We start from the raw sequence: 22,135 nt of genomic DNA, 5'->3' as shown, positions 1-22,135 counted from the left end.
ACACGATACTATGATATGATACTATGATATGGAGCCTAAAGAGTAACAGAGCAACTTACTCTAAAGAGTAACTAAAGCAAGGAGCAAGAATCTTTTAAAAAGAGAAAATGAAAGCAAAATGTGTGAGGAAATTTTCAACTAGAGAATCTTCAAAAGGAATACAATTCCTTTGTATTTATTAATTCACTCATCAGGAGTAGCCAACCACTATCTGGGGACTGAAGAAAAATTGTGATGGAAGTAATTTGTTTCTTTTCCCCTCTTCCTAACTGTGTAGTCTGTAGGATTTTGTTTCATCACAAATACTAAATTTTGCCTTCCCAGAGCACCAACAAGAAGAGCTAATAAAATCTAAATAACTGTGGATTCAACATGAAATGTTACCTTTGCTCTTTTCATTCCCCCAGCTTTAACTGAAAGTCTCATGATTGCGAAGATTTTATTTTACTACAAAATGGACAATTTATTTCCTTTTACATCTCTGGAAAAACTTTTTGCCTTGAAAATGTTCTCCTGGCATGGTCTGTGTAGAATAAAACATTGACAAGAATGCCATAGGACTTTTCATATCTTGCTGTAGTTGAATTCCTTTAATAAATTCTTTGATACAATGGATTTTTGCCTGCTAGATATCTCAGGTACTTACTCTTACATTACATATTGAGCTGAAGTGTAGTAATTCCTTGATTAACATACAGTAAGTGCTAACCAGTAATATAATGCTCTAGGACAAGAACTCTAGGGCCTAAGGTGCAACAACTAAACTAAATGAAGTTAGATAAAAGTGGTAAAGAGGCTAAAACTACATCTTCTCGTCTGAACCCATTCAATCCTTAGAATTACTCAGGTTGGAAAAGACCTTAAAGATCATCGAGTTCAACCATGACCCAACCATACTACCTTAACTGACAACCCTCTGCTAAATCATGGAGAAAGCCTCAGAATGGCTGAATTCATAATACTACAGATTTTCCTCAACTAACACAAAACACATTACTTAGACATCTTACCACAGATAAGCAGAATGAAAATTTGCCTACACTTTGTATGCTGGAATGTATGTAAAGTTAACACTCATTAATGCAATGGCTTTAAATCCATTAACAAAACTGAAGGCTTCTGGAACTGAAGTTGTAGGAAAATACTGAAAATGATTCCAGAATTTTAATTTCAAATCTTGAACCCACAATATTCACGTACTGTCAATAAATTTCTTTAGCTATAAACAAACAAAAAAAAAAGTAAGTTAAAAGGTCACTGTGTTTATGCTGTGATTAAACTCTTCTTCACCTCAACTGACAAGTAGGGAAAAGGCAGTGAAATTACAGTATATTCTTCAAGGAGTTGTATTTGTATTTTAAGACATTTCTTTCATTACAATCTAGATAAACTAAATGCTTTCCTTGCAATATTTTTTCTTTCTTTCACATAGCTATAGGCCATCAGAACCATCAAAGATGACTCCAAGTTTCACAGCACAGACTCAAGCTTTCCCCAAACTTAAGGAAAACAAAAGATTTTGGAAAGTTGCAGAGGACAAGTAGGCTTTATCTTCTTGTTCACAAATTTACATATACTTCCTTCCTTGCTTTAGCTAGAGATGGAGAGACATGGAAAGGTCTCCTCGACATTCTCTCTTAACTTATACCATGATAAATCTGAAGAAGCATTATTTAAGACAGTAGTTATTTTTAAGTCTAAACAAGTAACTTGAATCGGAAGACAGGACAATGTTTCATAAGATTTTCTCAAGTAAATGGAATTTCACTGATGAGGAACATTAACACCACACCAATTCCCTACAGGGTTTCCTCATAACAATTCATCAGTACTGACATTAACTTAATACAATATTTAGCCAGTTCAGACACTATACCAGATTATGATCTGTTGTATGTGTCTACAGTCTGTTCCTTCTGGACAAATGAAGGCAGAAACTGGCCTCTGAGCTTCAGTTTTTATGAGTTACATATACAGATTTCTCCCTAGGCATAGTAACTTAAAATAAGAATAGATAGTCTGCAATTTTATTTAATTTCTAGCAGTCACAAAATTTCTTCTATCTTCCCTAAATAACATGGACATAGCATTTTCTCTGTAAATTTAATCCCTGCACATGCAAATGACTTCAGTGCTCCTGATAGCCTGAATCTTTCAGTCTTGATCTTCCATGCTCTTTGCTGCTTTTCACTTAACTATATTTTGATTGAAGGTGAACTGAAAGCTTGAAATTGCAATCTGTTCTCCCCTGTGTACAGTAACAAGAGATAGACCTTAATTACATGGCGAGGGAAGAAATTTCTGAGGCTTGATGTGTTTTCAATAAAAAGATGGAGGAGGGAGAAAACAGAAGCGCAGAATAGAAAAGAAGTACGTGCATGATACAGCTTTTTCTGGAGGGTACAGAAATATAGTGTTTGTAATCTTCCCATCAGTGCAAGCCATGGATAAGGTTACCTTCACTCCCTTTGCTGTTTGCAGCTCATCAAATCTCTTTGTATTCCCACTGTCAGTAAAGTCTGAGAACATTATCCACTCTGCAGCCAGTTACCCCAAAAACATTGATTAGTCTCTTGACTTTAAAGAGCTTTTCAATAAGTTTATCTCCCAAACCTTTATAAAGATGAAGTTGCTTTGTTTTGTATTTAAAGCAGGATCCCTCCCATATTTTCTAGTAAAAGACTGAAAGTTGGTTCAGAAGCTTAGGAAGATGCTGATCTTTCACAGGTTTCAATTAACACAGTCCCACATCTTTGAGTACCTGTAATATCCTGTATTGTTTTAACACTGACCTTCATCTCTGTCTACATATACAATATATTTGCTGGGTTAAGTCCACCATATGTTGCAACAGCCACTAAGTAGTCAGGCGGGAATGTAAGTGAAGAACACATCTCTCTCCTTCCCCACAACTTTGTTCTCATAACTGTTGAAGCTCAGCCTGCACCTTGCAATTCTGCTGGAAGCAAGGCTGCTCATTCAATGCACCCTTCTGAAAGGAAGTAGATTGAGAGAGGGTGTTAAGATGACAAAAGTGCAGACAGTTCAAGCTTGAACCTAGGCCCCTTCCTTACTAGGAAAAGTAAGGAATAACAGGAAATTAAAATGCTCCATGAAATTAGTTAAATAAATTAAAAAAAAAAAAAAAAAAAAAAAGTATCAGAGCAAAGGGAGCGTGTGGTGGTAGACAGAGGACAGAGAGGAACCATGTCTCTAACCTGATGTGTGCTACAATTGGAAAGATTAGCATAGTAGAAGGGCAATACAGGAGTGCAACAGCAAAGGGACTAGCACAGACAGAATGGAATTTCAAATGATGGGTGCTCACCCATCTTCAAAGACCTAAACTCAGAGGAAAGACTCTGAAAGGGAAGAATCACCAACCAGAGATTCTTCTAAAGTGGCAGTCAGCTTTTAAATGGGATCTAAGAGAGGTGGAGCCAGGCTCCACCCCTTCCAGTCACACAGGTGAAATGCCTTCACCTGAGCTTCCAGGGCTGACAAAGTTCTTTCCCCAGGTGCTCAATCAGTGGTTCAGGCTGTGACTCAATAGTTACCATACAGTGTGATTCTGGACTTTGCTACTGGGGGATGCAGCTGTGTATTTCTCTTTGTATAGACTACACCATGAGGTTATACTATTATCCAAAATAATCTTCCCTTATTCCCTTACTTCCTGAAGCACAAGAGCGTTTGGCTTCATTTTAATTGTGGATTTCTACTGTGAAAATTGAAGGCTAGGACCACACCTTTGCTAAGTGAAAAATTAAGTCTTTCAGTTGATTGCTTTGTCTTTGAGCATTATTATGCCTGATTTGTATTGTTCTACTTTTTTAAGGCATACTGCAAGTTATTCTTATTTTCTGAAGGCCCCTGATATCTTCTACCTGATCCAGGCTTGGACAGTTTTGCAATGTTTTCAGGATCTTCTTCTTTCACTTTTCTTGCATCCCAATTACTTTTGGCTTCACTAGACTTAGGATTGTTTTTCTCTACTACCCTTACAATATAAATAAATATGACATAGAAGCTCATCTCATTTTGATCAGCTCACTCAGTGAACTTTGGTGTAGAAAGGAAGTTGGGGCCTGAGGTCAGTTGAGAAGAAAGAGGAAGAGACTAGTTCAGTGAGTAGAACAAACCACAACTTAGGTCTCTTGAAAAGGAAGCCTGCACTTCTTACATGGCCTTGGACTTGCATGACAAGTCTCATAATCTGTCTAGGCTTCTCTTTAAGGAGAGATAAAACCAATGTTTAAGCCTACTGCTATGTATCTCATTTGTCTCCTTTCTATTCCCAGTGTATAACCTTGCTTATCTATCAAATACTTGGAGATCAAATGCCTGGCAGCAGACAGTATGTGTTAAAGTATTCCCAGTTATAAAAATCTTCTTTCAAATATATTTCTCAAAAAGGAGGAGGGAGGGAATATCATTCTGTAACTACATCAAAATGGCAGCTGAACTGAAATATAAGAAAAAGTAATGCAGTGCCAAAAAGGAAGGTAGTTTTTAGATTAGCTTTGGACCAGGCAGAGTTGCAGAGATTGCATTAGTGCAACAGAACACAGACATTACATCCTGACTTCAGAAGGGAGGTCTTGTTCTGCAAATTAGCAGATACCAAGGATGCAATTTTGCAGAGCATTCAGCTCAGAGATTCACACAGCAACAATCTTGTATTTTAGTAGGGAAGCATTCAACTTTAAAAAACATACACCAAGTTAGGCTAGGAGCAGAATTCTCACACCATTCCTGAGCACTAAGCCCTAAACATGTGAAACTCACAGTAAAGTGTTAACTGAGAGTCAAAGTTAGAAAACTTTCATGTCTCTAGGAGAACTGCATACTGAAAAATTTCTCCATATGAACACTCACAAACTAAGGAACTTAAAAGCAATTTTCCACTTTAGGCACATTTTTACAAGGTAAAAAAAATAATAATAATGCAGAATATCTAGAACACCCTGAACAGTTTTTACCCTCAGGGCAGACTTACTTGTCAACAATTTGTTACAGAATAATGCCAATTCTTTGAATGACTTTTTCTCTAAAAGGACAGTGGCTTTTTTTAAGATTTAGATGCAGCAGAAAAAAACAGTCTTTCAGGGCTCATATTGCATTTGTAAGCTCTCACTGCAGTTAGGAGTTGTTCTATGAGAGTCATCATTTCAAAGTGTAAAACTGGGTAACATTGCTGGAAGAGCTGTCTCATACTAGACAAGCCATCTTAGTTTCAGTTTGGATGGAACTATTTACTTCAGAGGGTCTGGTATGATTTTGGTTCTAGGACAAAAACAATGTCAATAACATACTGATGTTTATAGTTGCTGCTAAGAAGTGTTGTACAGAGCCAGGACCATTCTTAGTGAAGAGCCCATGGAATTAGAATGGAACAGAATTAGGACAGTTAGCATAAATTGGTCAAAGGGATATTCCATACCATATGACATCATGTAGGAGGAGTTTTGAAAGGAGGTGAAAATTCATCTCACTCTCTTCCACTGCTTGAGGGGCTAGTTGAGGGGCTAGTCGAGGAGTGCTAAGCAATTGCTTGTGCATCAGTTGTTACATACATTCACATATTCATATACAGACATAAATATATATATTTCTTTTTTCTGTCTTAGTAGTTTTATCTCAGCTCAGCTTTTTTTTTTTTTTTTTTTTTTTTTTTGCTTTTTTGCTTTCTTCCCCCCCCCCAGTTCTCTCCCCCATCTGCATAGGCACCTGCTGGGTTAAACTACAACCATCAATTTGGTGCCCAACATGGCGCTTGAAGAGTTGAGGTAACAGCAGATTTGACTGAAGTGCATTAACATGGGATGTTGTGGTAGTTAGATTGTTGCTGGTCATCTTGCATTCTGCTATCATATTTAGTAAATTAGTTTTCTCCCTTTGTTCATTGCCACTGTTTTGTTTTTAGGCCCATCTCAGGGTGTGAGTCTGTGGGTCCTTTCAACTTCCTTCTTTCCCTAGAGCTCAAGAGCTAGTTAAAACAGCTCTTGAAAAATTTGGCTGACACGCCTGAAGGCTGTGCGGCCATTCAGAGAGACCTGGACAGGCTGGAGAGCTGGGCAGTAAGAAACCGGATGAGGTTTAACAAAAGCAAGTGTAGAGTCTTGCATCTAGGTAGAAATAATTGCATACACCAGTACAGGTTGGGGGGAGACCTGCTGGAGAGGAGCTCTGCTGAGAGGGACCTGGGCGTCCTGGTGGACGACAGGTTGGCCATGAGCCAGCAGTGTGCCCTTGTAGCCAAAAAGGCCAATGGCATTCTGGGGTGCATTAAAAAGAGCGTAGCCAGCAGGTCAAGGGAGGTGATCCTCCCCCTCTACTCTGCCCTGGTGAGGCCTCATCTGGAATACTGTGTCCAGTTCTGGGCTCCCCAGTACAAAAAAGACAGGGATCTCTTGGAAAGAGTCCAGCGGAGGGCCACAAAGATGGTGAAGGGCCTGGACCATCTCCCCTATGAGGAGAGACTTAGGGAACTGGGTCTGTTTAGCCTTGAGAAAAGAAGGCTGAGAGGGGACTTGATCCAGGTTTATAAATACCTGAGGTGTGGGAGCTACAGTGGCGAGGCTGGTCTCTTTTCAGTAGTGCGTGGGGACAGGACTAGGGGCAATGGGCTGAAACTCCAGCATAGGAAGTTCCGCACGAATGTGCGCAAGAACTTCTTTACGGTGAGGGTGACGGAGCACTGGAACAGGCTGCCCAGGGGGGTGGTGGAGTCTCCTTCTCTGGAGATATTCAAGACCCGCCTGGACGCCTACCTGTGCGACGTGGTGTAGGGAGCCTGCTTTGGCAGGGGGGTTGGACTCAATGATCTCTAGAGGTCCCTTCCAACCCCTATAATTCTGTGATTCTGTGATTCTGTGATTCTGTGAATATCTGGGGGATTTTCAATCTAGCATGCTCCTATTACTATGTGTCATGAATGTGCTTCAGATTATGTTTAAGATTAAACAACTATTTAAAAATATCACCTTGCAATCTGCCCCAAGGCAGGATAGTACTGAGTGGCAGAGAGTATAGGATGATGTAGAAAGGTAGGGGATGGTATGAACAATGAGCGCCCATAGTAGTTTGGACCTTCACCTCTGAACAACAGCAGAACCCTGAAAAACTAGTAGTATATTTCAAAAAGATCTGCTATTGCCCTGATAATCCTAAAGAGGCATAGAACACTGTAGGATGCTGGGGCCAGGCCTATCCTATTCAGGATCCTCAAGGGGAAGGATCTGATGACAATGAAACAAATCCTTCAAGTACTGTCATAGACCCTGAAGCATCTCGAGTTCCTGAAAGAATGAACAACTGTGGCCTAACTGGTCAGACTGCAACAAAGTGATCCACACTGGAACTCCAATATTACCTCTCCTCCAACTCACTAGGGAGGTGAGCAAGCAACTACGTGGTACTTAGCCACCTGCTGGGCTAAACTACAACTATCATTTTTGGCACACAGCATGGGACACAAAGGATTAAGATAACAGCAGAGCTGACCACAGCATGTTAACAGAAGTTCTTTAAGAGTCTTCTCCAGAAACTGTATTGCGTAAACTTGTGTGCTGCTTATTTTCCCTACTGCACTGTTTGTCATTACTGGGGATTAGAAAAGGTTTTTATTTTGCTGTGTTGTGTGACTTTGACTTATACAATGATAAAATTGGCAGCCGAGAAACTGCTGTTTTGTGTGTATACATCATTGCAGTCATCTTTGAGTTTTGGAAGCCATATTCTTTATACTATCAGCGTTATCAGATTGTCAGCCTCTTTCACTTTTCCTTCTTTCCCTAGAACTCAAGAGCTACTTACAGTAGTTCTTGAGAAACTTGAGTTTCTATGCGATGTTCAAACCAGCGTGAGTCATGAATGTGTCTAAGGTTATATTTAAGATTAAACAATAATTTAAGAAGAAAATCCCGAGATCTGCCCCAAGGCAGGATAGTTCTGAGTGGCAAGGAGTAGAGGATGGTATGGGCAGGTGTCTAGAGCAGCAGGCACCGGTAGTGGTTTGGACCTTCACCTCTGAACAACAGCATTACACTGAAAAACTAGTAGAATATTTGGAAAAGATCTGATGTTGCCCCAGCAGCCCGAAAGAGGAACAAATCACTGCAGCATGATGGGGCCTGCCCTGTGCCAACTGAGCCTTTTTGTTGCTCCAGCTCATGTAATGAGCCCTGTGGTTGCTCTAACTCCTGCAATGGATTTTGTGATTTCTCTACCTCTTGCCACAACTCTGCAGTTTCTCCAAATCCTGCAATGAATTTGGTGTTCTCTCCAGCCCTCATGATGGACCTTATGGCTACTCCAACCCCTGTGACAGATTCTGAAGTTGCTTTGACTTCTGACCCTGCAGTTACTCCAACCCTACTGAAAGGCCCTGTGGGTGCCATGATCCTCACAAGCAGTCCTATAGTCACTCCAGGCCTTGTGACAAGCCCCACAGTTCAACTGGGGAACCAAATAGTGCCAATATCAGTTGGCACTGAAACCATCTGACTCCTAACAGTAAGTAATCTGTGAGATTTGCAAGATTACAGCTATTGGCCAAGTGATGAAAAACCAATAGTGGACAAAGTGGCTAGCCTGCCTTGATAGTATGAAGATAGTCTCTCTTCCTCCCCAGGGGCCTGTGACTAAGCTGCAGAGAAACTGGTTCAACAACTCAAAGCAAATGAAAAAGCTTCAACTGCTCCTCCTGCTGTACGAACCCCTATTTCAAGGGTTCAAGGGAAGCCTATTCACAGGATTGCTTTTGCTCAGGGACCTAAGTACATATGGTGGGTAATGTGGATGGGGATGTCTGTTGTGTACCTCAAGATGGCTTGATGCTGGATGCGAAGAGCCAATAATTTGAATTGTGTGATGTTAAATTGCTACACAGTACTGTATGTCATCATTATTATGGTTCTTATACTCCCTTTTAACAGTAGTACAGTTAGAAGTACCCAGGTTAAAGAATAACAAACTTTAGATAGATAGAACCAGAACTAGCTTCTGCATGCAGTAACCCAACACTGCACTGCAGTAATCCCTCCTGCACTGAAGAACTGTCGATGGAGCTCATGAATAATGTGGACAATTTAAATGGATACACCACAGACTATGGAAATAATGTGCATGTATATATGTATTAAAACAACAACAGCAAAACAAGATAGGTGACGATAATTAGTTAGGATGTGTAGAAACTGTGGGACCTGAACATGAGTAAGGGAATAAGGATAAGGGGTGGATATTGCCTTAGTTTCACTGAGAAGGAATTGTTTTCTTCAGAGTGTCTGGCGTGACGTTATGTTTAAGCATAGGCTCTATAAGAAAAACAATGCTGATAATACTGATGCTTACAATTGTTGCTAAACAGTGTTGTACAGTGCCAGGACCATTCTTAGTAGTTTTATCCCACTGAGGCATCAGCCTTATCATTACCTCAGTATTTCTGAAGCCAAGAGCATTATAGATCTCAGCGTCTAGTGGTATGGCAATTTAATCTCGAAGAGAGCCTACTGGGATAACTGGTTAAATGTCTACAGTGAATTTATGAGGTCTATGTTATATAGCTGAAATCTGTAAGATCTGATCTTTTCTTGAAACGGAAACCATATTCTGCCCAAATCCCATCTCTCAAGAAAAGTTGCTTTCATTCATTCATATAATGGTTAGTGGTAGAAGGGACCTTGAATGTTGCCTAGTTCCAGACTCCTTTTTGTGAGCAGAACTGCCATCCAATAGGCCCCATTCTAACTGGCCTTGAATACCTGCAAATATGCAGCATTCATATGGCCATAAGCCAGAAGTGTGTCCTTGTGAACAAGAAGGCCAACAGTATCTTGGGATGCCAGCAGGCTGAGGGAGGGGATCCTGAATTATTCAGCCATTTATCAGGACCTGGACAGTTTGGAGAGCTAGGCAGAAAGGAACCAGATGAGATTTAACAAAAGCAAGTGTAAAGTCTTGCACCTAGGGAGGAATAACTGTAAGTGTCAGTACAGGCTGGGGGATGACCTGCTGGAGAGGAGCTCTGGGGAGAAGGTCCCTGGGGGTCGTGGTGGACGACAGGTTGGCCATAAGTCAGCAGTGTGCCCTGATGGTCAAAAAGGCCAGTGGGATCCTGGGCTGCATTAAAAGGAGCGTGGCCTGCAGATCAAGGTTGGTGATTCTCCCCCTCTACTCTACTCTGGTCAGGCCTCACCTGGAGTACTACATCCAGTTCTGGGCTCCCCGATACAAAAAAGACAGGATTCTCCTGGAAATAGGAGGGCCACAAAGATGAGAAAGTGCCTGGAGTATCTTCCCTATGGGGAAAGGCTGGGTGACCTGGGACTGTTCAGCCTTGAGTAAAGAAGACTGAGAGGGATCTTATTAGTGTTTGCAAATATCTTAAGCTTGAGAGACACAGAAATATGGCCAACCTCTTTTCAGTGGTCTGTGGGGACAGTACAAGTAGAAATGGCCATGAACTGGAGCATAGGAAGTTCCATGGTAATGGCCCAAAACCTGAACGTAGGAAGCTCCATACAAACATGCGGAAGAGGAGAGGCTAAGGAAGCTGGGGCTGTTTAGTCTGAGGAAGAGGAGGCTGAGGGGAGACCTCATTGCCGTCTTCCAGTACCTGAAAGGTTCTTACAGTGAGAATGGGGCAGGTCTCTTCTCACCAGTGACATGTGACAGGACGAGGGGAAATGGCCTCAAGTTGCGCCAGGGCAAGTTTAGATTGGATATTAGAAAGAACTTCTTTACAGAAAGGGTGGTTAGGTACTGGAATGGGCTCCCCAAGGAGGTGGTTGAATCGCCATCCCTGGATGTGTTTAAGAGCCGTTTGGATGTGGTACTCAGGGATATGATTTAGCAGAGGTTTGTTGTTGTGGTATTTTTTGTGGTTGTTTTTTAAGAGATAGGCTACTGGTTAGGCTGTGGTTGGACTTGATGATCTTCAAGATCTTTTCCAACCTGAGTAATTCTATGATTCTATGAACTTCTTTATGTTAAGGGTGACAGAATATTTGAACAGGTTGCTCAGGGAGGTTGTGAAGTCTCCTTCTACAGAGATATTGAAGACCTTTCTGAATGCCTACCTGTGCAACCTATTGTGTTCCTTTAGCAGGAAGGCTGGATTCAACAGTCTCTTGAGGTCCTTTCCAATCCTTGCAATTCAGTGATTCTGCTATTCACAACATCTCTGGGCAGCCTGTTGTGCTTCACCTCTCTGTGAGTAACAAATGTCCTTGTCTTCTCTAAAAATTTCCTTTTAATTAAAAAGCATTTCCCCTTATGCTATCACTAACAAAATGTATAAAGTCAGTCTCCCTTGTGTCTATAAGCTCCCTTTAAGTACTGGAAAGCTGCAATGAGGTCTCCCTAGAGCCTTTTCCAGACTGTATAAGCCCAGCTGCCTCTGCCTTTCTTCATAGAAGATGCCATAGCCCTTTGATCATCTTTGTGGCCTTCTTCTGGACACTCTCCAGCAGCTCTAAATTTTTCTTGTGCTGGGGCACCCAGGCCTGGGTGCAGTACTTCAGCTGGGACCTCATGAGGGCAGAGAAGAGAAGAGCAATCCCTCTCCCTGCTGGCCATTCCTCTTTTGATACAGCTCATGATACTGTTAGCTTTCTGGGCTGCAAGAGCTCACTGCTGACTCTCATCCAGCTTTTTATCCACTGGGGTCCCCAAGTCCTTCTCTGTACAGCTGCTCTCAAGGAGTTTTTCTCTAAGTCTGTGCTTGTATCTGGGATACTTAGGTTACTTCAATGAAAGTACTACACCTTGCACTTTGTCTTGTTAAATCTCGTCAGGTTCACCTAGACCCACAATGAGAAATTATGCATGTTCACATCCTGGCTGTGGAAAAAGCCATAGGAGAGGATGCTTAGAACTTGTCAAACCACAGAGTTATTCAGAAGCAGCTGTTGGGTTTAAATTTCACACCCACAACCTGAATTCACCTCTGAGGGTAGACAAGCCTTTAAATGTTCATGTATAGTAACTTCTGTAACTGTCTGTCGTGATGTCAGATAGCTCTGAAAATGCTAACTTAGACTTCTGGCAAATAGAAGTAAAGAAATAAATGTATCTGAGTTAATTAGATGAACAATTTCTTATATGTTAACTTAGGTAACATAAGATAAGACATGCAATAAGTACAGTAGGGACAAAACCCAAATAAAGGAATTTAGTGCTGGAAGATGTGAGAGAGCAACTGAAAAGCAGCACTTAAGTACCACAATGGGTAACACACACAGCTGAAGCACAGAAAATGTTGGAAGAGTACTATAAATCTTACCAAGAAAGAAGAAATCCTTGAGGAATGTTTTCATTGCCTTTGGTACAGGCATGTAACATATAACAAAAATGGGGCCTGTTGAATGTGATCTGTATATTTACATGGCTAGATGAGCGGTAACTCACTCAAAATTACAAGCAGTGTAGCACTGAGTCATGCACTCTGTTTTTGTGACGCTGCTTGTTGGAAATATGGAACTTGCCATCCTTGTCATGTGAATTTAAATCTAATCAACAGGTTACTTTCTTGAGCTTCACATGACTACCAATGAATTTAGTTACAGTAAGTACAGACACATGACCTGTGTCTGTTATTTATTATTATTTTTTTTGCCCCCTTTTACACATATCTTCAACATGTATTTCTGCAGAGAAAAATTTCAAACACAAACCTACAAGTCAGACTGGGCAAGACCTATGTGCATATGTGTGTGTGTGTGTATGAAGAATCAGAGAAGAGAGAGGAGGAGAAAAACGAGGGAAGGAGGACTGTATGATCTTGTTCTGAGCTTTCCAGGTGATTGTTGTCCTAAAAGGACAAGCTGTTGTGCTGAGCTTGCTCATACAATGAGATGCTTGTATCACACAACCACTGAATTGGATGGATTGTGCTCTTTTATTCCCAGCACTGGAAGACAGCTGCAGGATCACCTGACTTTGTAGACATCATCATGAATACAAAGGAGTTCAGGTGGATGCAAACACTCCATGCGCCTCACACTGAGCACAGATGATCTACTCATGCTTTGAACACTTTCCTGTAACCACCTAGCAATAATAGTGCCTGTAAAACCCTTTCTCTTCTCCCAGCCAGCTGGCAGATTGAATTACCATTTGCTTTCTATAAACTAAATGGTTAAACAGGGAGAAAGTGTGCAGAGGAAGACTAAGGTTTTAGCCTAACCTGCACTGGTGGCAGTTTTTTTTCCTGTGGGTGCAACACTGTTTTTTTTTTTTTTTTTTTTTTTTTTTTTTTGTTTGTTTGTTTGTTTGTTTCTTTGTTTAGTTTGGTTTCTTGTTTTTGTTTGTTGTTGTTTTTCAGGAATTGATCCCTAGAAAAAAGATGGAAAGAGATTTACGAACTTTCATGTGAATAATGTAACGTAAGGAAGGGTGGCAGATGACCCACTTTATCACTGTTGGGAGAAGCACTCAATAACAGCAGTTTGCACAGGCAGGACAAGGTGCTGTAACTTCTTGCAGGTTCACAACCAAGGGAAGTACTCTTTATGTCTGCCAGTAAGGTAAACAATTGTCAGAGAGCTAAAGCTGATGTTTTAATAGCAAAATTTCCTAAGATGTCTAACATATCCACTGAGACAGAACTGGTAAGAAATGAGACTTCAGACAGTTGGTAGCAGTGCCTTGAACCTTCTCCTGGAGATAAGGTAAGTACCAACACAAGATATATTCGTATGGATGATCTTTTATAACAAGGAGCTGGGCTGCAAGAAGCAGTTTTTTAACTTTTGTAGTATTAGAGATGCCAAGGGAGAAATAGGTAGTTTAATAGTCATATTCCAGAAGTGAACAACACTAAAAGGAAGGCACTTTGGTTCCTGGTGATCCACAAAAGCAGGGCTGCAATTGGGTTCACACTCTCCAGCTTCACTCCCAAAGCTACAAATGCTTTTACAACTATAGGCACCTAAGACCAAGATCTGCAAGAAAAAAACATACTGGCAACCTGCATATAGTGGGTGACTCCCTTTTAAGAGGTATTGACATTCCTTTCTGCTGGACTGACAGGGTTTCTTGGGTGGTATGCTGCCTCCTAGAATCCAAGATCCGGGACATTGCTGAAAGCATGCCACAGAATGGACTACTATACCCTGTTGCCCTTCCACATGTTCATGAATGACACTGGAAGCCAGAAAATTGACAGAATCAAAGAAAACTATAGAGCCTTGGGAACACAAATGAAAAACACTGGTTCCCCAAGTTGTCTTCTTAGTTTTGCCAGTTGAAGGAAAGAGGGAAAACAGAAATAGTTGTATAGTTCATATTGGTTCCTGGGTACATGGCTGATGCTTGCATGAGTGTTTTGGATTTTATCACAGTGGGGTTTCCTATGAAGATTGTAACCTGTTAGGGAGGAATGGAGTCCATATGTCTAGAAGAGACAGGGCAATCTTCAGCAGCAGGCTGACTAACCTAATGAGGAAGGCTTTAAACTAGAGGACTCAAGAAGTGTGGTTGAAAATGACAATGCTGATACCATGGTTATGGCTGGAGAATAAGCCAGGTCAACCAGAACAGTGACAAGTGCTCCTTAGCTGCCTCCCATTACATGACCCAGAATGCCAGCCACCTCAAATGTGTGTATAGCTATGGGGGATCCTTTTGAATCCCTAGGAATGTATGATAAACAGGTGGAGAGCTCATGGGTGAAATCTAAGGGGCAGGCAAATGTGGGAGACACCATTGTCAATATTTACTACAGGTTTCCTGATCAGAAAAAAGATGATGAGACCTACAGACAGTTGAAAACAGCCTCACAATCACAGACAAAGGGAAATCATGCTTGACCAATCTTGTAGTATTCTATGATGTCATCACTGGCTGAGTAGGTGAGAGGAGAGCAGTGGGTGTTGTCTATTGTGACTTTAGCAAGGCTCTTGATGCTGTATCCTGTAACATCCTCATTGTTAAGGAAATGTGAGATAGATGAACAGACAGTGAGGTGGGTTGAGAACTGGTTGGCTGACAGAGCTCGGTGGGTTGTTATCAACAGCCCAGAGTGCAGTTGGAGACCAGTAATTAGTGGAACTCCACAGGAGTTAGACCTGGGTGTGGTCTTGTTCAACATCTTCATTGGTGACATAGATGAAGAGGTAGGGAACACCTTCTTCAAGTTTGTGAGTGACATGAATCTGTGAGGAGTGGCTAATACACCAGAATTCTGTACTACCATTCTGTGAGACCTGGACAGTCTAGAGCATTGGGCGATAAGGAATTTTATTATGTTCTACAAGGGCAATTGGCAGAGTCCTACTCCTGGGAGGAATAATTCCATGTATCAGTAAAGATTAGGGGCTTCTGGAAAAGATCTCTGCAGAGATGGACCTAGATCTCCTGGTGGCCTATAAATATCTTAAGGGTGACTATCAAGTGGATGAGGTCAGGTGTTTTTCGGTTGTGTTCAGCAACAGAACAAGGGACAAAGAGTACGATCTAAAACACAGGAAGTTCCACATGAACTTGAGAAAAATCATCTTTACTTTGAGGGTGGCAGGGCACTGCAACAATCTGCCCAAAGAGATTATAAAGTCTCTTTCTCTGGAGATACTTTGCTGTGCAACCTACTCTAGGAAACCTGCTTTGAGCAGAAGGGTTAGACTTGATGATTTACAGAGGCCTCTACCAATTCCTGTGATACCATGATTCTGTGATTTTATATATCCACACATCTATCATCACTCACAAGGTGCATTTATCTGTGCCCCTTGCTTGCTTGCCTCTTGCACTTAGCTTCCAGGCTGCTCTACATCTATACATGCATTACCTCCTGCACTCTAAGACAGCCTTCATCAGAGTAAGAGGCAGATAACTGCAGACTGTCTACACCCTCACAGAGTCCTTCCCAATCCTCATTGCTCTTCCCTTCACCACCCTGAATTGTTGTCATTCTCCCAGGTCCCACACCCAGCTCTATACTTGCTACCTATACCTCGTTTATTTTGAGCATACTGTATGCACAACTCACTTATCAGACAGCTGATCACTTCTACCACCTTCTCTTCTGTAATCCTTGCAAATACACATGAACTGGCAATTTCTCTTTTTGCTCACACACCACCATTTCTCACCCCTTGTTACACAAGCTGTCATTCTCATTCAATCCCAATTCATGCCCCACAACTCCTAACTCCCCTCACCTATCCACACACATCACACTTCACTTTTGACATTAGTACAGTCACGTAGTCTATAAAGTACTGCAGGTAGTTCACTCTCCTATTCCTTCTCTCAGCCCTTTATATCTTTAGTCCTTTCTCTGCAAGCACATTTGTTCCATCCCCTTTTTCTGCTTCTGTTAGCTAGTATCTACTACAGAGTCATAAGTACGTTTGTTGCCTCACACTTAATAGAATATCACCCTTTTTTATTTGCATGTGTTCTCCCAACCTCACATTTTTGTTTGTTACTTTCCCCTATTCCTCAGCTGCTTCCCCTATTCCATCCTGACTGCAGATAGGAGGCATCCTTTGTTTCTAATGGACAAGTAATATTGCACCTTTGAACTACTTCCTCAGTTTGACTTCAAAGTAACACAAAACTAATATTCCTCTTACCCTGTGCTGTCTCATCCTATACCTCCATTAGATTCCCCTTTGCCCACACATCTCTTCAGAAAATCCAGCTCTTAATATCACCCTTCAACCCTCTTTATTCTTTCCTCATTCTCACACTTCATGAGAACTGCCACATCTTCGTATTTACAGTTCACCCTGTCCCCATAATTTTACTTATCTTGCATATCCTCGCAGTACCTTTACACAGCTTTTTCCTTCATTCTGCCTTTGCTTCATAACCAGTCACAACATGTCCATAATACTCCAGCAGGCTTATAGCCTCGGAAATTTCTATCAGCACTCCATGCTCCAAATATATGAACGATGCACTGAAAGTAATGCCTCCTTTTTTATTTTGTTGGCCTACTACATCAGAGGTGGATATGAAAGACAAGCCACATTCCAGACAGCCACGCAGATATTTATGATTGTGGTATGCAGACTCTTCCTCAGAGCTAGTAAAAATGCATAATTAATTGAGATGACTGCTGAAAAATACTATTTTGTAGCTGAGAATATGCTATATAAAATAGTGTAATTTTGCTCTTTGTTGCAATTTAATGGAAATAAACAGGAAGGTGTTACTTTCAGAGAAACCTATGTACATTTTTCTTTCTCCTCCAGACATCCTTCCTGCACTGTGCTTTCACCTTTCTCTCTACACTCCCACTGCATACTCAGCCTCCTCCCTCCCCCCCACCCTTGCAGACTCCAACATCCTTGCAGGTCCTTTTCATATTTTCACCCAGTATCCAGTCTGCATCTTTTCCCATTCCTCTCAAGTGTTACTTCTGTTTCTGAGCTCCTAAACTTTTTTCCATACATGAAGATCCTCTTTGTCCAGTTGACTTGCAGTAGTTCCCCTTTTATGCTGACTACCTTTGCATGGCATACCTGCTCTTACTACGCAATATATAACACAGTACATTGTGGATTATTTTCAGTACTGAATACTTTGCCTACAAACTCCTGAAGTATTTTTTTCTATGAATTATTGAGTTAATTTTTCCCTAGGAAAAAGTAAAAAATAAAAACCACAAAATATATTGGTTAACTCGAAATATACCATCTTCCTACACAAGGCACTCCTGTCCTGACCGTTCTGGTTTACCTTCTCCCTGTATTTTGAGTTTTCCATCTGCAATTGTACCTAATTTTCCACCCCCTACCATACTCACAGACACAGCTTCTGGTATTGACGTGCATCTAAGAGCAGTCTTTATACTACATGTTGTTGAAACCATGCTTAACTCTCATTCTCTGCTGCTTTTGTCTATTTTGTCACAAAGCAAGGTAGGTATATGTTCAGTTAGATTTTCATTTTTCTGTTATCTTAAGTGTTCTTGTACCACTCCTCCACTTACACACTTGCACAGGCCACATAGTTCAGTGCCTGAGAATGTCTTTCTTATTTGTCTGGGTATTTTCCTGAGGGCACAGTGTTAAGGCAAACTTTACATACCATTTGCACTTCTCATGCAACAAATCACATGAGCCTAAGAGCTAAGAGTGCTTTCTGAAGCACTCTGATTCACATCTATTGTCTGGACCATACAGCACACTTCTCTGTTTATTTAAAAAGGAAAGAAAAAGCACATACCCACTCCTCTCTGAATAACTAATTTTGCAATATAGGAATGAGAGAATGTGCATGGCAGCCCTATTCAATCCAAAATATCCATCTCTCTGAATAATGTGTATTTATAGTTCAAGAGATAGGATCAGCACAGAGCTTTCTCGTTTATTTTAATAAAGGATTAAGAACTGATCAGAAAACTATCTAAACCATTCAAGGATTTTTTCCCCTCTTGGCTAATAACATTTGGTAACTCCATAAGGACTCTCCAGTAACTATTGCTTTAAGCTACATTTCAGCTGTTTAGATGAGAACCAGCTTTCTATTTTGCTCTCTATGTGTATGTATTTATTTGTTGCGTGCTGTATTCCTAGAAGACATTTACTGAACACTGGATATTGTAGCATAAGAATAGTCTCCCTGCCATCCTAGTACAAAGTGAGTGTATCTTTTTCACCTAGACACAGATGTACAGGGAATCCTTTGATCTCCAGTTCCTTCCAGAGAATTTAGTGTTGGGTTTGTGGAGAAGGGAGATTGATTCAAAGGCCACAAGCAGGATTTTCAGTGTCTTGACAAGCACAAAAAATGACAAAGCTCCAGTGAAGTTAAGTACCCAAGACAGGAGAAGTCTAGGAATTAGGAATTCTGACTTTGCGTGTCATGGGCTCTAAGTTTCCCTTAGGGCAAGACTGCTGTGTATGCTGAAGCTGGTTCCTGCAGTCTTTACTCAAGATTTGCAACTCCTTTTGTTACATCTGAAGTTTCTGGTTTCCGTCTCAAAATAAAACCAAGAGTCTCCTTTGTTACTGCTCTTAAATCAGATTCCTTTAGCACCTCGTATTTTTCCTCAATTTTCTTACCAGGGACCTGAACAACAGTGTACAGAGCAGGAGGAGAGAGGAATCTCAGGAGTAAAGAAAGCTGTAGGGCAATTAGAGGTGGGGGAAGGAGGAGGCACAATGGGAAACGCAACAACATTTGGGACAGATCACTTCTTACAAGACACCCCTCCCAAACTACCATTGTAATTCTTTAAAGAATCCCTCTCCCCCCTCCTCTCCCCGCCCTCTTAGGACTCTATCAGAAAACGTCAAATTTCTCTTACCGTGGTAGGAGTAACCATGGCATCCGTGTAAATGTTTCCAGAAAAGTCGACATGAAGAGAAAGGTAAATGTAAATATGTTCATTCAAAGTCCAAAAGTTGGTCTGCTTGGGTTGTGCAGAGTTGCTCTATGGGAGAGGAGCCTTTAACTCTGAGTCCCGTGAACATAATCTCCTCGATTATAACAAACCAGCTCAGCCAGATGGCTCTGTGCTCTGTAGATTAACCCCTTTATTGCCTTGCTCTGCTTTCACTACCTACCATATATAAAAGTTTGCCTGGCTGGGGAATTTCAGAGACTTATACTTTTTTATTTTCTATTTTCTATTTTTTATTTTTTTTTTATTTATTTATTTATTTGAATAATATAATTGTCATAAAAGTCTTTTTTTTTTCTTCTTCTTCTTGTATGATTTACAATACCCATAGTATGTCTATTTTTTATTTTTATTTTATTTATTTTTTTTTTTTTATAAATCCAACTTGTTATTTCATTTCTTTTCCTGGCAAAATCTTTTCATGTTATAAAGAAAAGTCTTAGTACCCAGAAATATTTTAAATAATTCTTTTGCTAAATCATAACCATATAACCATCTCTTCCGGACTGTGACTTTCAGAAGTCAAGTACTTCACTGCAGGAATGTCTCTGCATTTGGGCTCTTGCAGTCGATTCCCTCCTCTCTGTCTGTCTCTTTCTTTCTCTTTCTCTGTCTCTCTGTTCCCCCCACACTTGCTTTGTCTCTCACATGCATACTCACATACATGCACACATGCAGTCTTTGGTCAAACTGCCATCATGTGTTTCTATTCTTACCCATATTTAGAAATTATTATAGGACATGTAAAACAGGTGAAATAGAGAAACAGAATTGAAAAGCCATAAACTTCCAGTCTCTCTCTGGCTTTATTATTGGTATTGTTATTGCTATTACTTCCAAATTCTAGGTACATTTGTTTATATTGTCATTGCTTCTCTCAGCCAAGTCACTCCTCACATCATAAAAATAGAAAGAATAGACCTTAGAGTGGAGTTTTGTCCAGATATGCCTCCAGTTTTGATTCGCAGATTAGTCCATTAGGAAAAAGATGGTGAGTGCCAAAAATATGGAAAGTTAATCAGCAACCAGTAGTGACTGGTTTCTAAAATTCTTATTTAGAGTGATTGCTCATAGAGATGGCTGATAAATTTAGCTGCATTCCTCTAAGTCTCCCTCTAAATTTACATGCTTAAGTCATCTTTCTTTTCTGTTTGATTCAAGCATAGCTGAACAAGTTAAAACCATAAGAATCTGCTTATCCTTGCCTCCCTCCTGTAAATTGGAGTGAGACAATAAGATAGACATAATACTTCAAAATGGAAGTCATCAGATTGCTCCCTTAAAGAATGTTTCTTTCACAAGCTCATGAACCTTTCTCCTTTGTTATTTAACAAAGAATTTTTCCTCTTTCTCCTCCCTTTGTAAGGATGATTAGGCCTCTAATGCTGTCAAAGCACTGTACCATCTTTTAAAAGTTAATTAAATATACCTAGATAGTTGTCACCATTTTATAAATTATTTTCTGCTGTGGATTGTAACATGATAGGTATTGTGTTTGTTGGTGTTGTCATTTACCTACATTTTCTCAACCATAAGATAATTGTATTTAAAGAAGTCTAAATTCTACACGTTGCATCTCTTTCTTAAGTCCTGCTTGTTTTCCCTAACTGTACAGATGTGCAAGGAGAAACCGACTCTTAAGAGCATTCCATTGAAAACTACTGCTTTGTCATTTCACACACACACACAAAAACAAACAAATCAAAACAAAACAAAAAACAAACAAACAAACAAACGAAAAAACTGTAAACCAAACCAAAAGACACTCCGAAACCCACAGAACACAAATCTTGACCAGTTAATGAGCCTTTTTGTCTTTGCTATTTGATTGAATACAGTTTCCATCCATTTTAGATCTTTCTCAGCTAAAAGGATGTAAGAATTAGCTCCTTTCTGGGATGGGGATATCAGCACTCTAGTCAGATCTGAGAAATGTCTAAAATATGACACAGCTTTTGGTCTCCTCAAGTAGGTAAACAGCTCTAGGAATAGAAATCATTCTGTTGGCTTGTGAATTCTCCCTTAGAGGTAGGCAAGGGTTAAGCTTCTGAAAAAAGCCCTACCCCAGGAACTTCACTTTTGCAGGTAGTCCCAGAAAAAAACAAAACAAAACAAAAACAAACAAACAAAGAAAAACAGTAAAAAAAAAAAAAAAAAAAAAAAAAAAAAGGTGTACAACAAAATGTCCCAAGCAAAGGGGCTGCTTCCATCTGATAGGAGGTGAATCTAATTGAGCCAGGCGGTATGCATGAATTGAGGGAATTTGCTTGCTACTTGTTTGTGTTTGTGGGCAGTCAGACACCTTGTAACATGAGATGTGACAAATTAATCTTGCCAAATATGCATGCAGTGTTAAAAGTATTGTAGATGGTGTGTTTTTACAGCTATAGAAAATGGAAACATGCTTGGTACTTGCAGTTTTGCACATTTTTCTCCCAAGATGTTTCTCTCCTTAAACTGTTTTTGTCTAGATATTTTTACATCTTCTGCTAGGTCATTTGGTGCAGTGTTATATCTTGTTTTTAAGTATAAGCTATAAAACACACAGATTTATTAGTAGTAGTAGTAGTATTTAACACTTCAAACATGCTTTATAGTGGTTTTTTGTTGTTGTTGTCTTTTTTTTTTTTTTTTTAACAAAGATAAAGATCTCAAGCTGTTAATTTTAAGTGTAGTCCTTGGTTCTGAGGTTCTGACATAACAATCAGGTTGTGTTACTTTTTGCAAATCTCTGTTAAGTCTTGAAGAAATTGAAATATTGCTCTGAGAATA

The 22,135-nt window shown here is 40.3% G+C and overlaps 1 protein-coding gene across 1 annotated transcript in view; it reads right to left on the bottom strand.

Moving 5' to 3' along the window:
- Nucleotides 1–19,419, bottom strand: part of NTF3 (neurotrophin 3) — a 58,934-nt gene extending 39,515 nt beyond the window's left edge. The window contains exon 1 of the mRNA XM_072350158.1: nt 19,268–19,419. Within this exon, the coding sequence (XP_072206259.1) occupies nt 19,268–19,285 (18 nt within the window). The 5' untranslated portion in view covers nt 19,286–19,419. The remainder of the gene's footprint in view (nt 1–19,267) is intronic.
- Nucleotides 19,420–22,135: the final 2,716 nt, after the last annotated feature.

The sequence above is a fragment of the Excalfactoria chinensis genome, chromosome 1, assembly GCF_039878825.1.
Source record: "Excalfactoria chinensis isolate bCotChi1 chromosome 1, bCotChi1.hap2, whole genome shotgun sequence".
Taxonomy (NCBI): Eukaryota; Metazoa; Chordata; class Aves; order Galliformes; family Phasianidae; genus Excalfactoria; species Excalfactoria chinensis.
The sequence above is the reverse complement of the archived record's forward strand: the minus strand, read 5'-3'. Positions and strand labels throughout refer to the sequence as shown.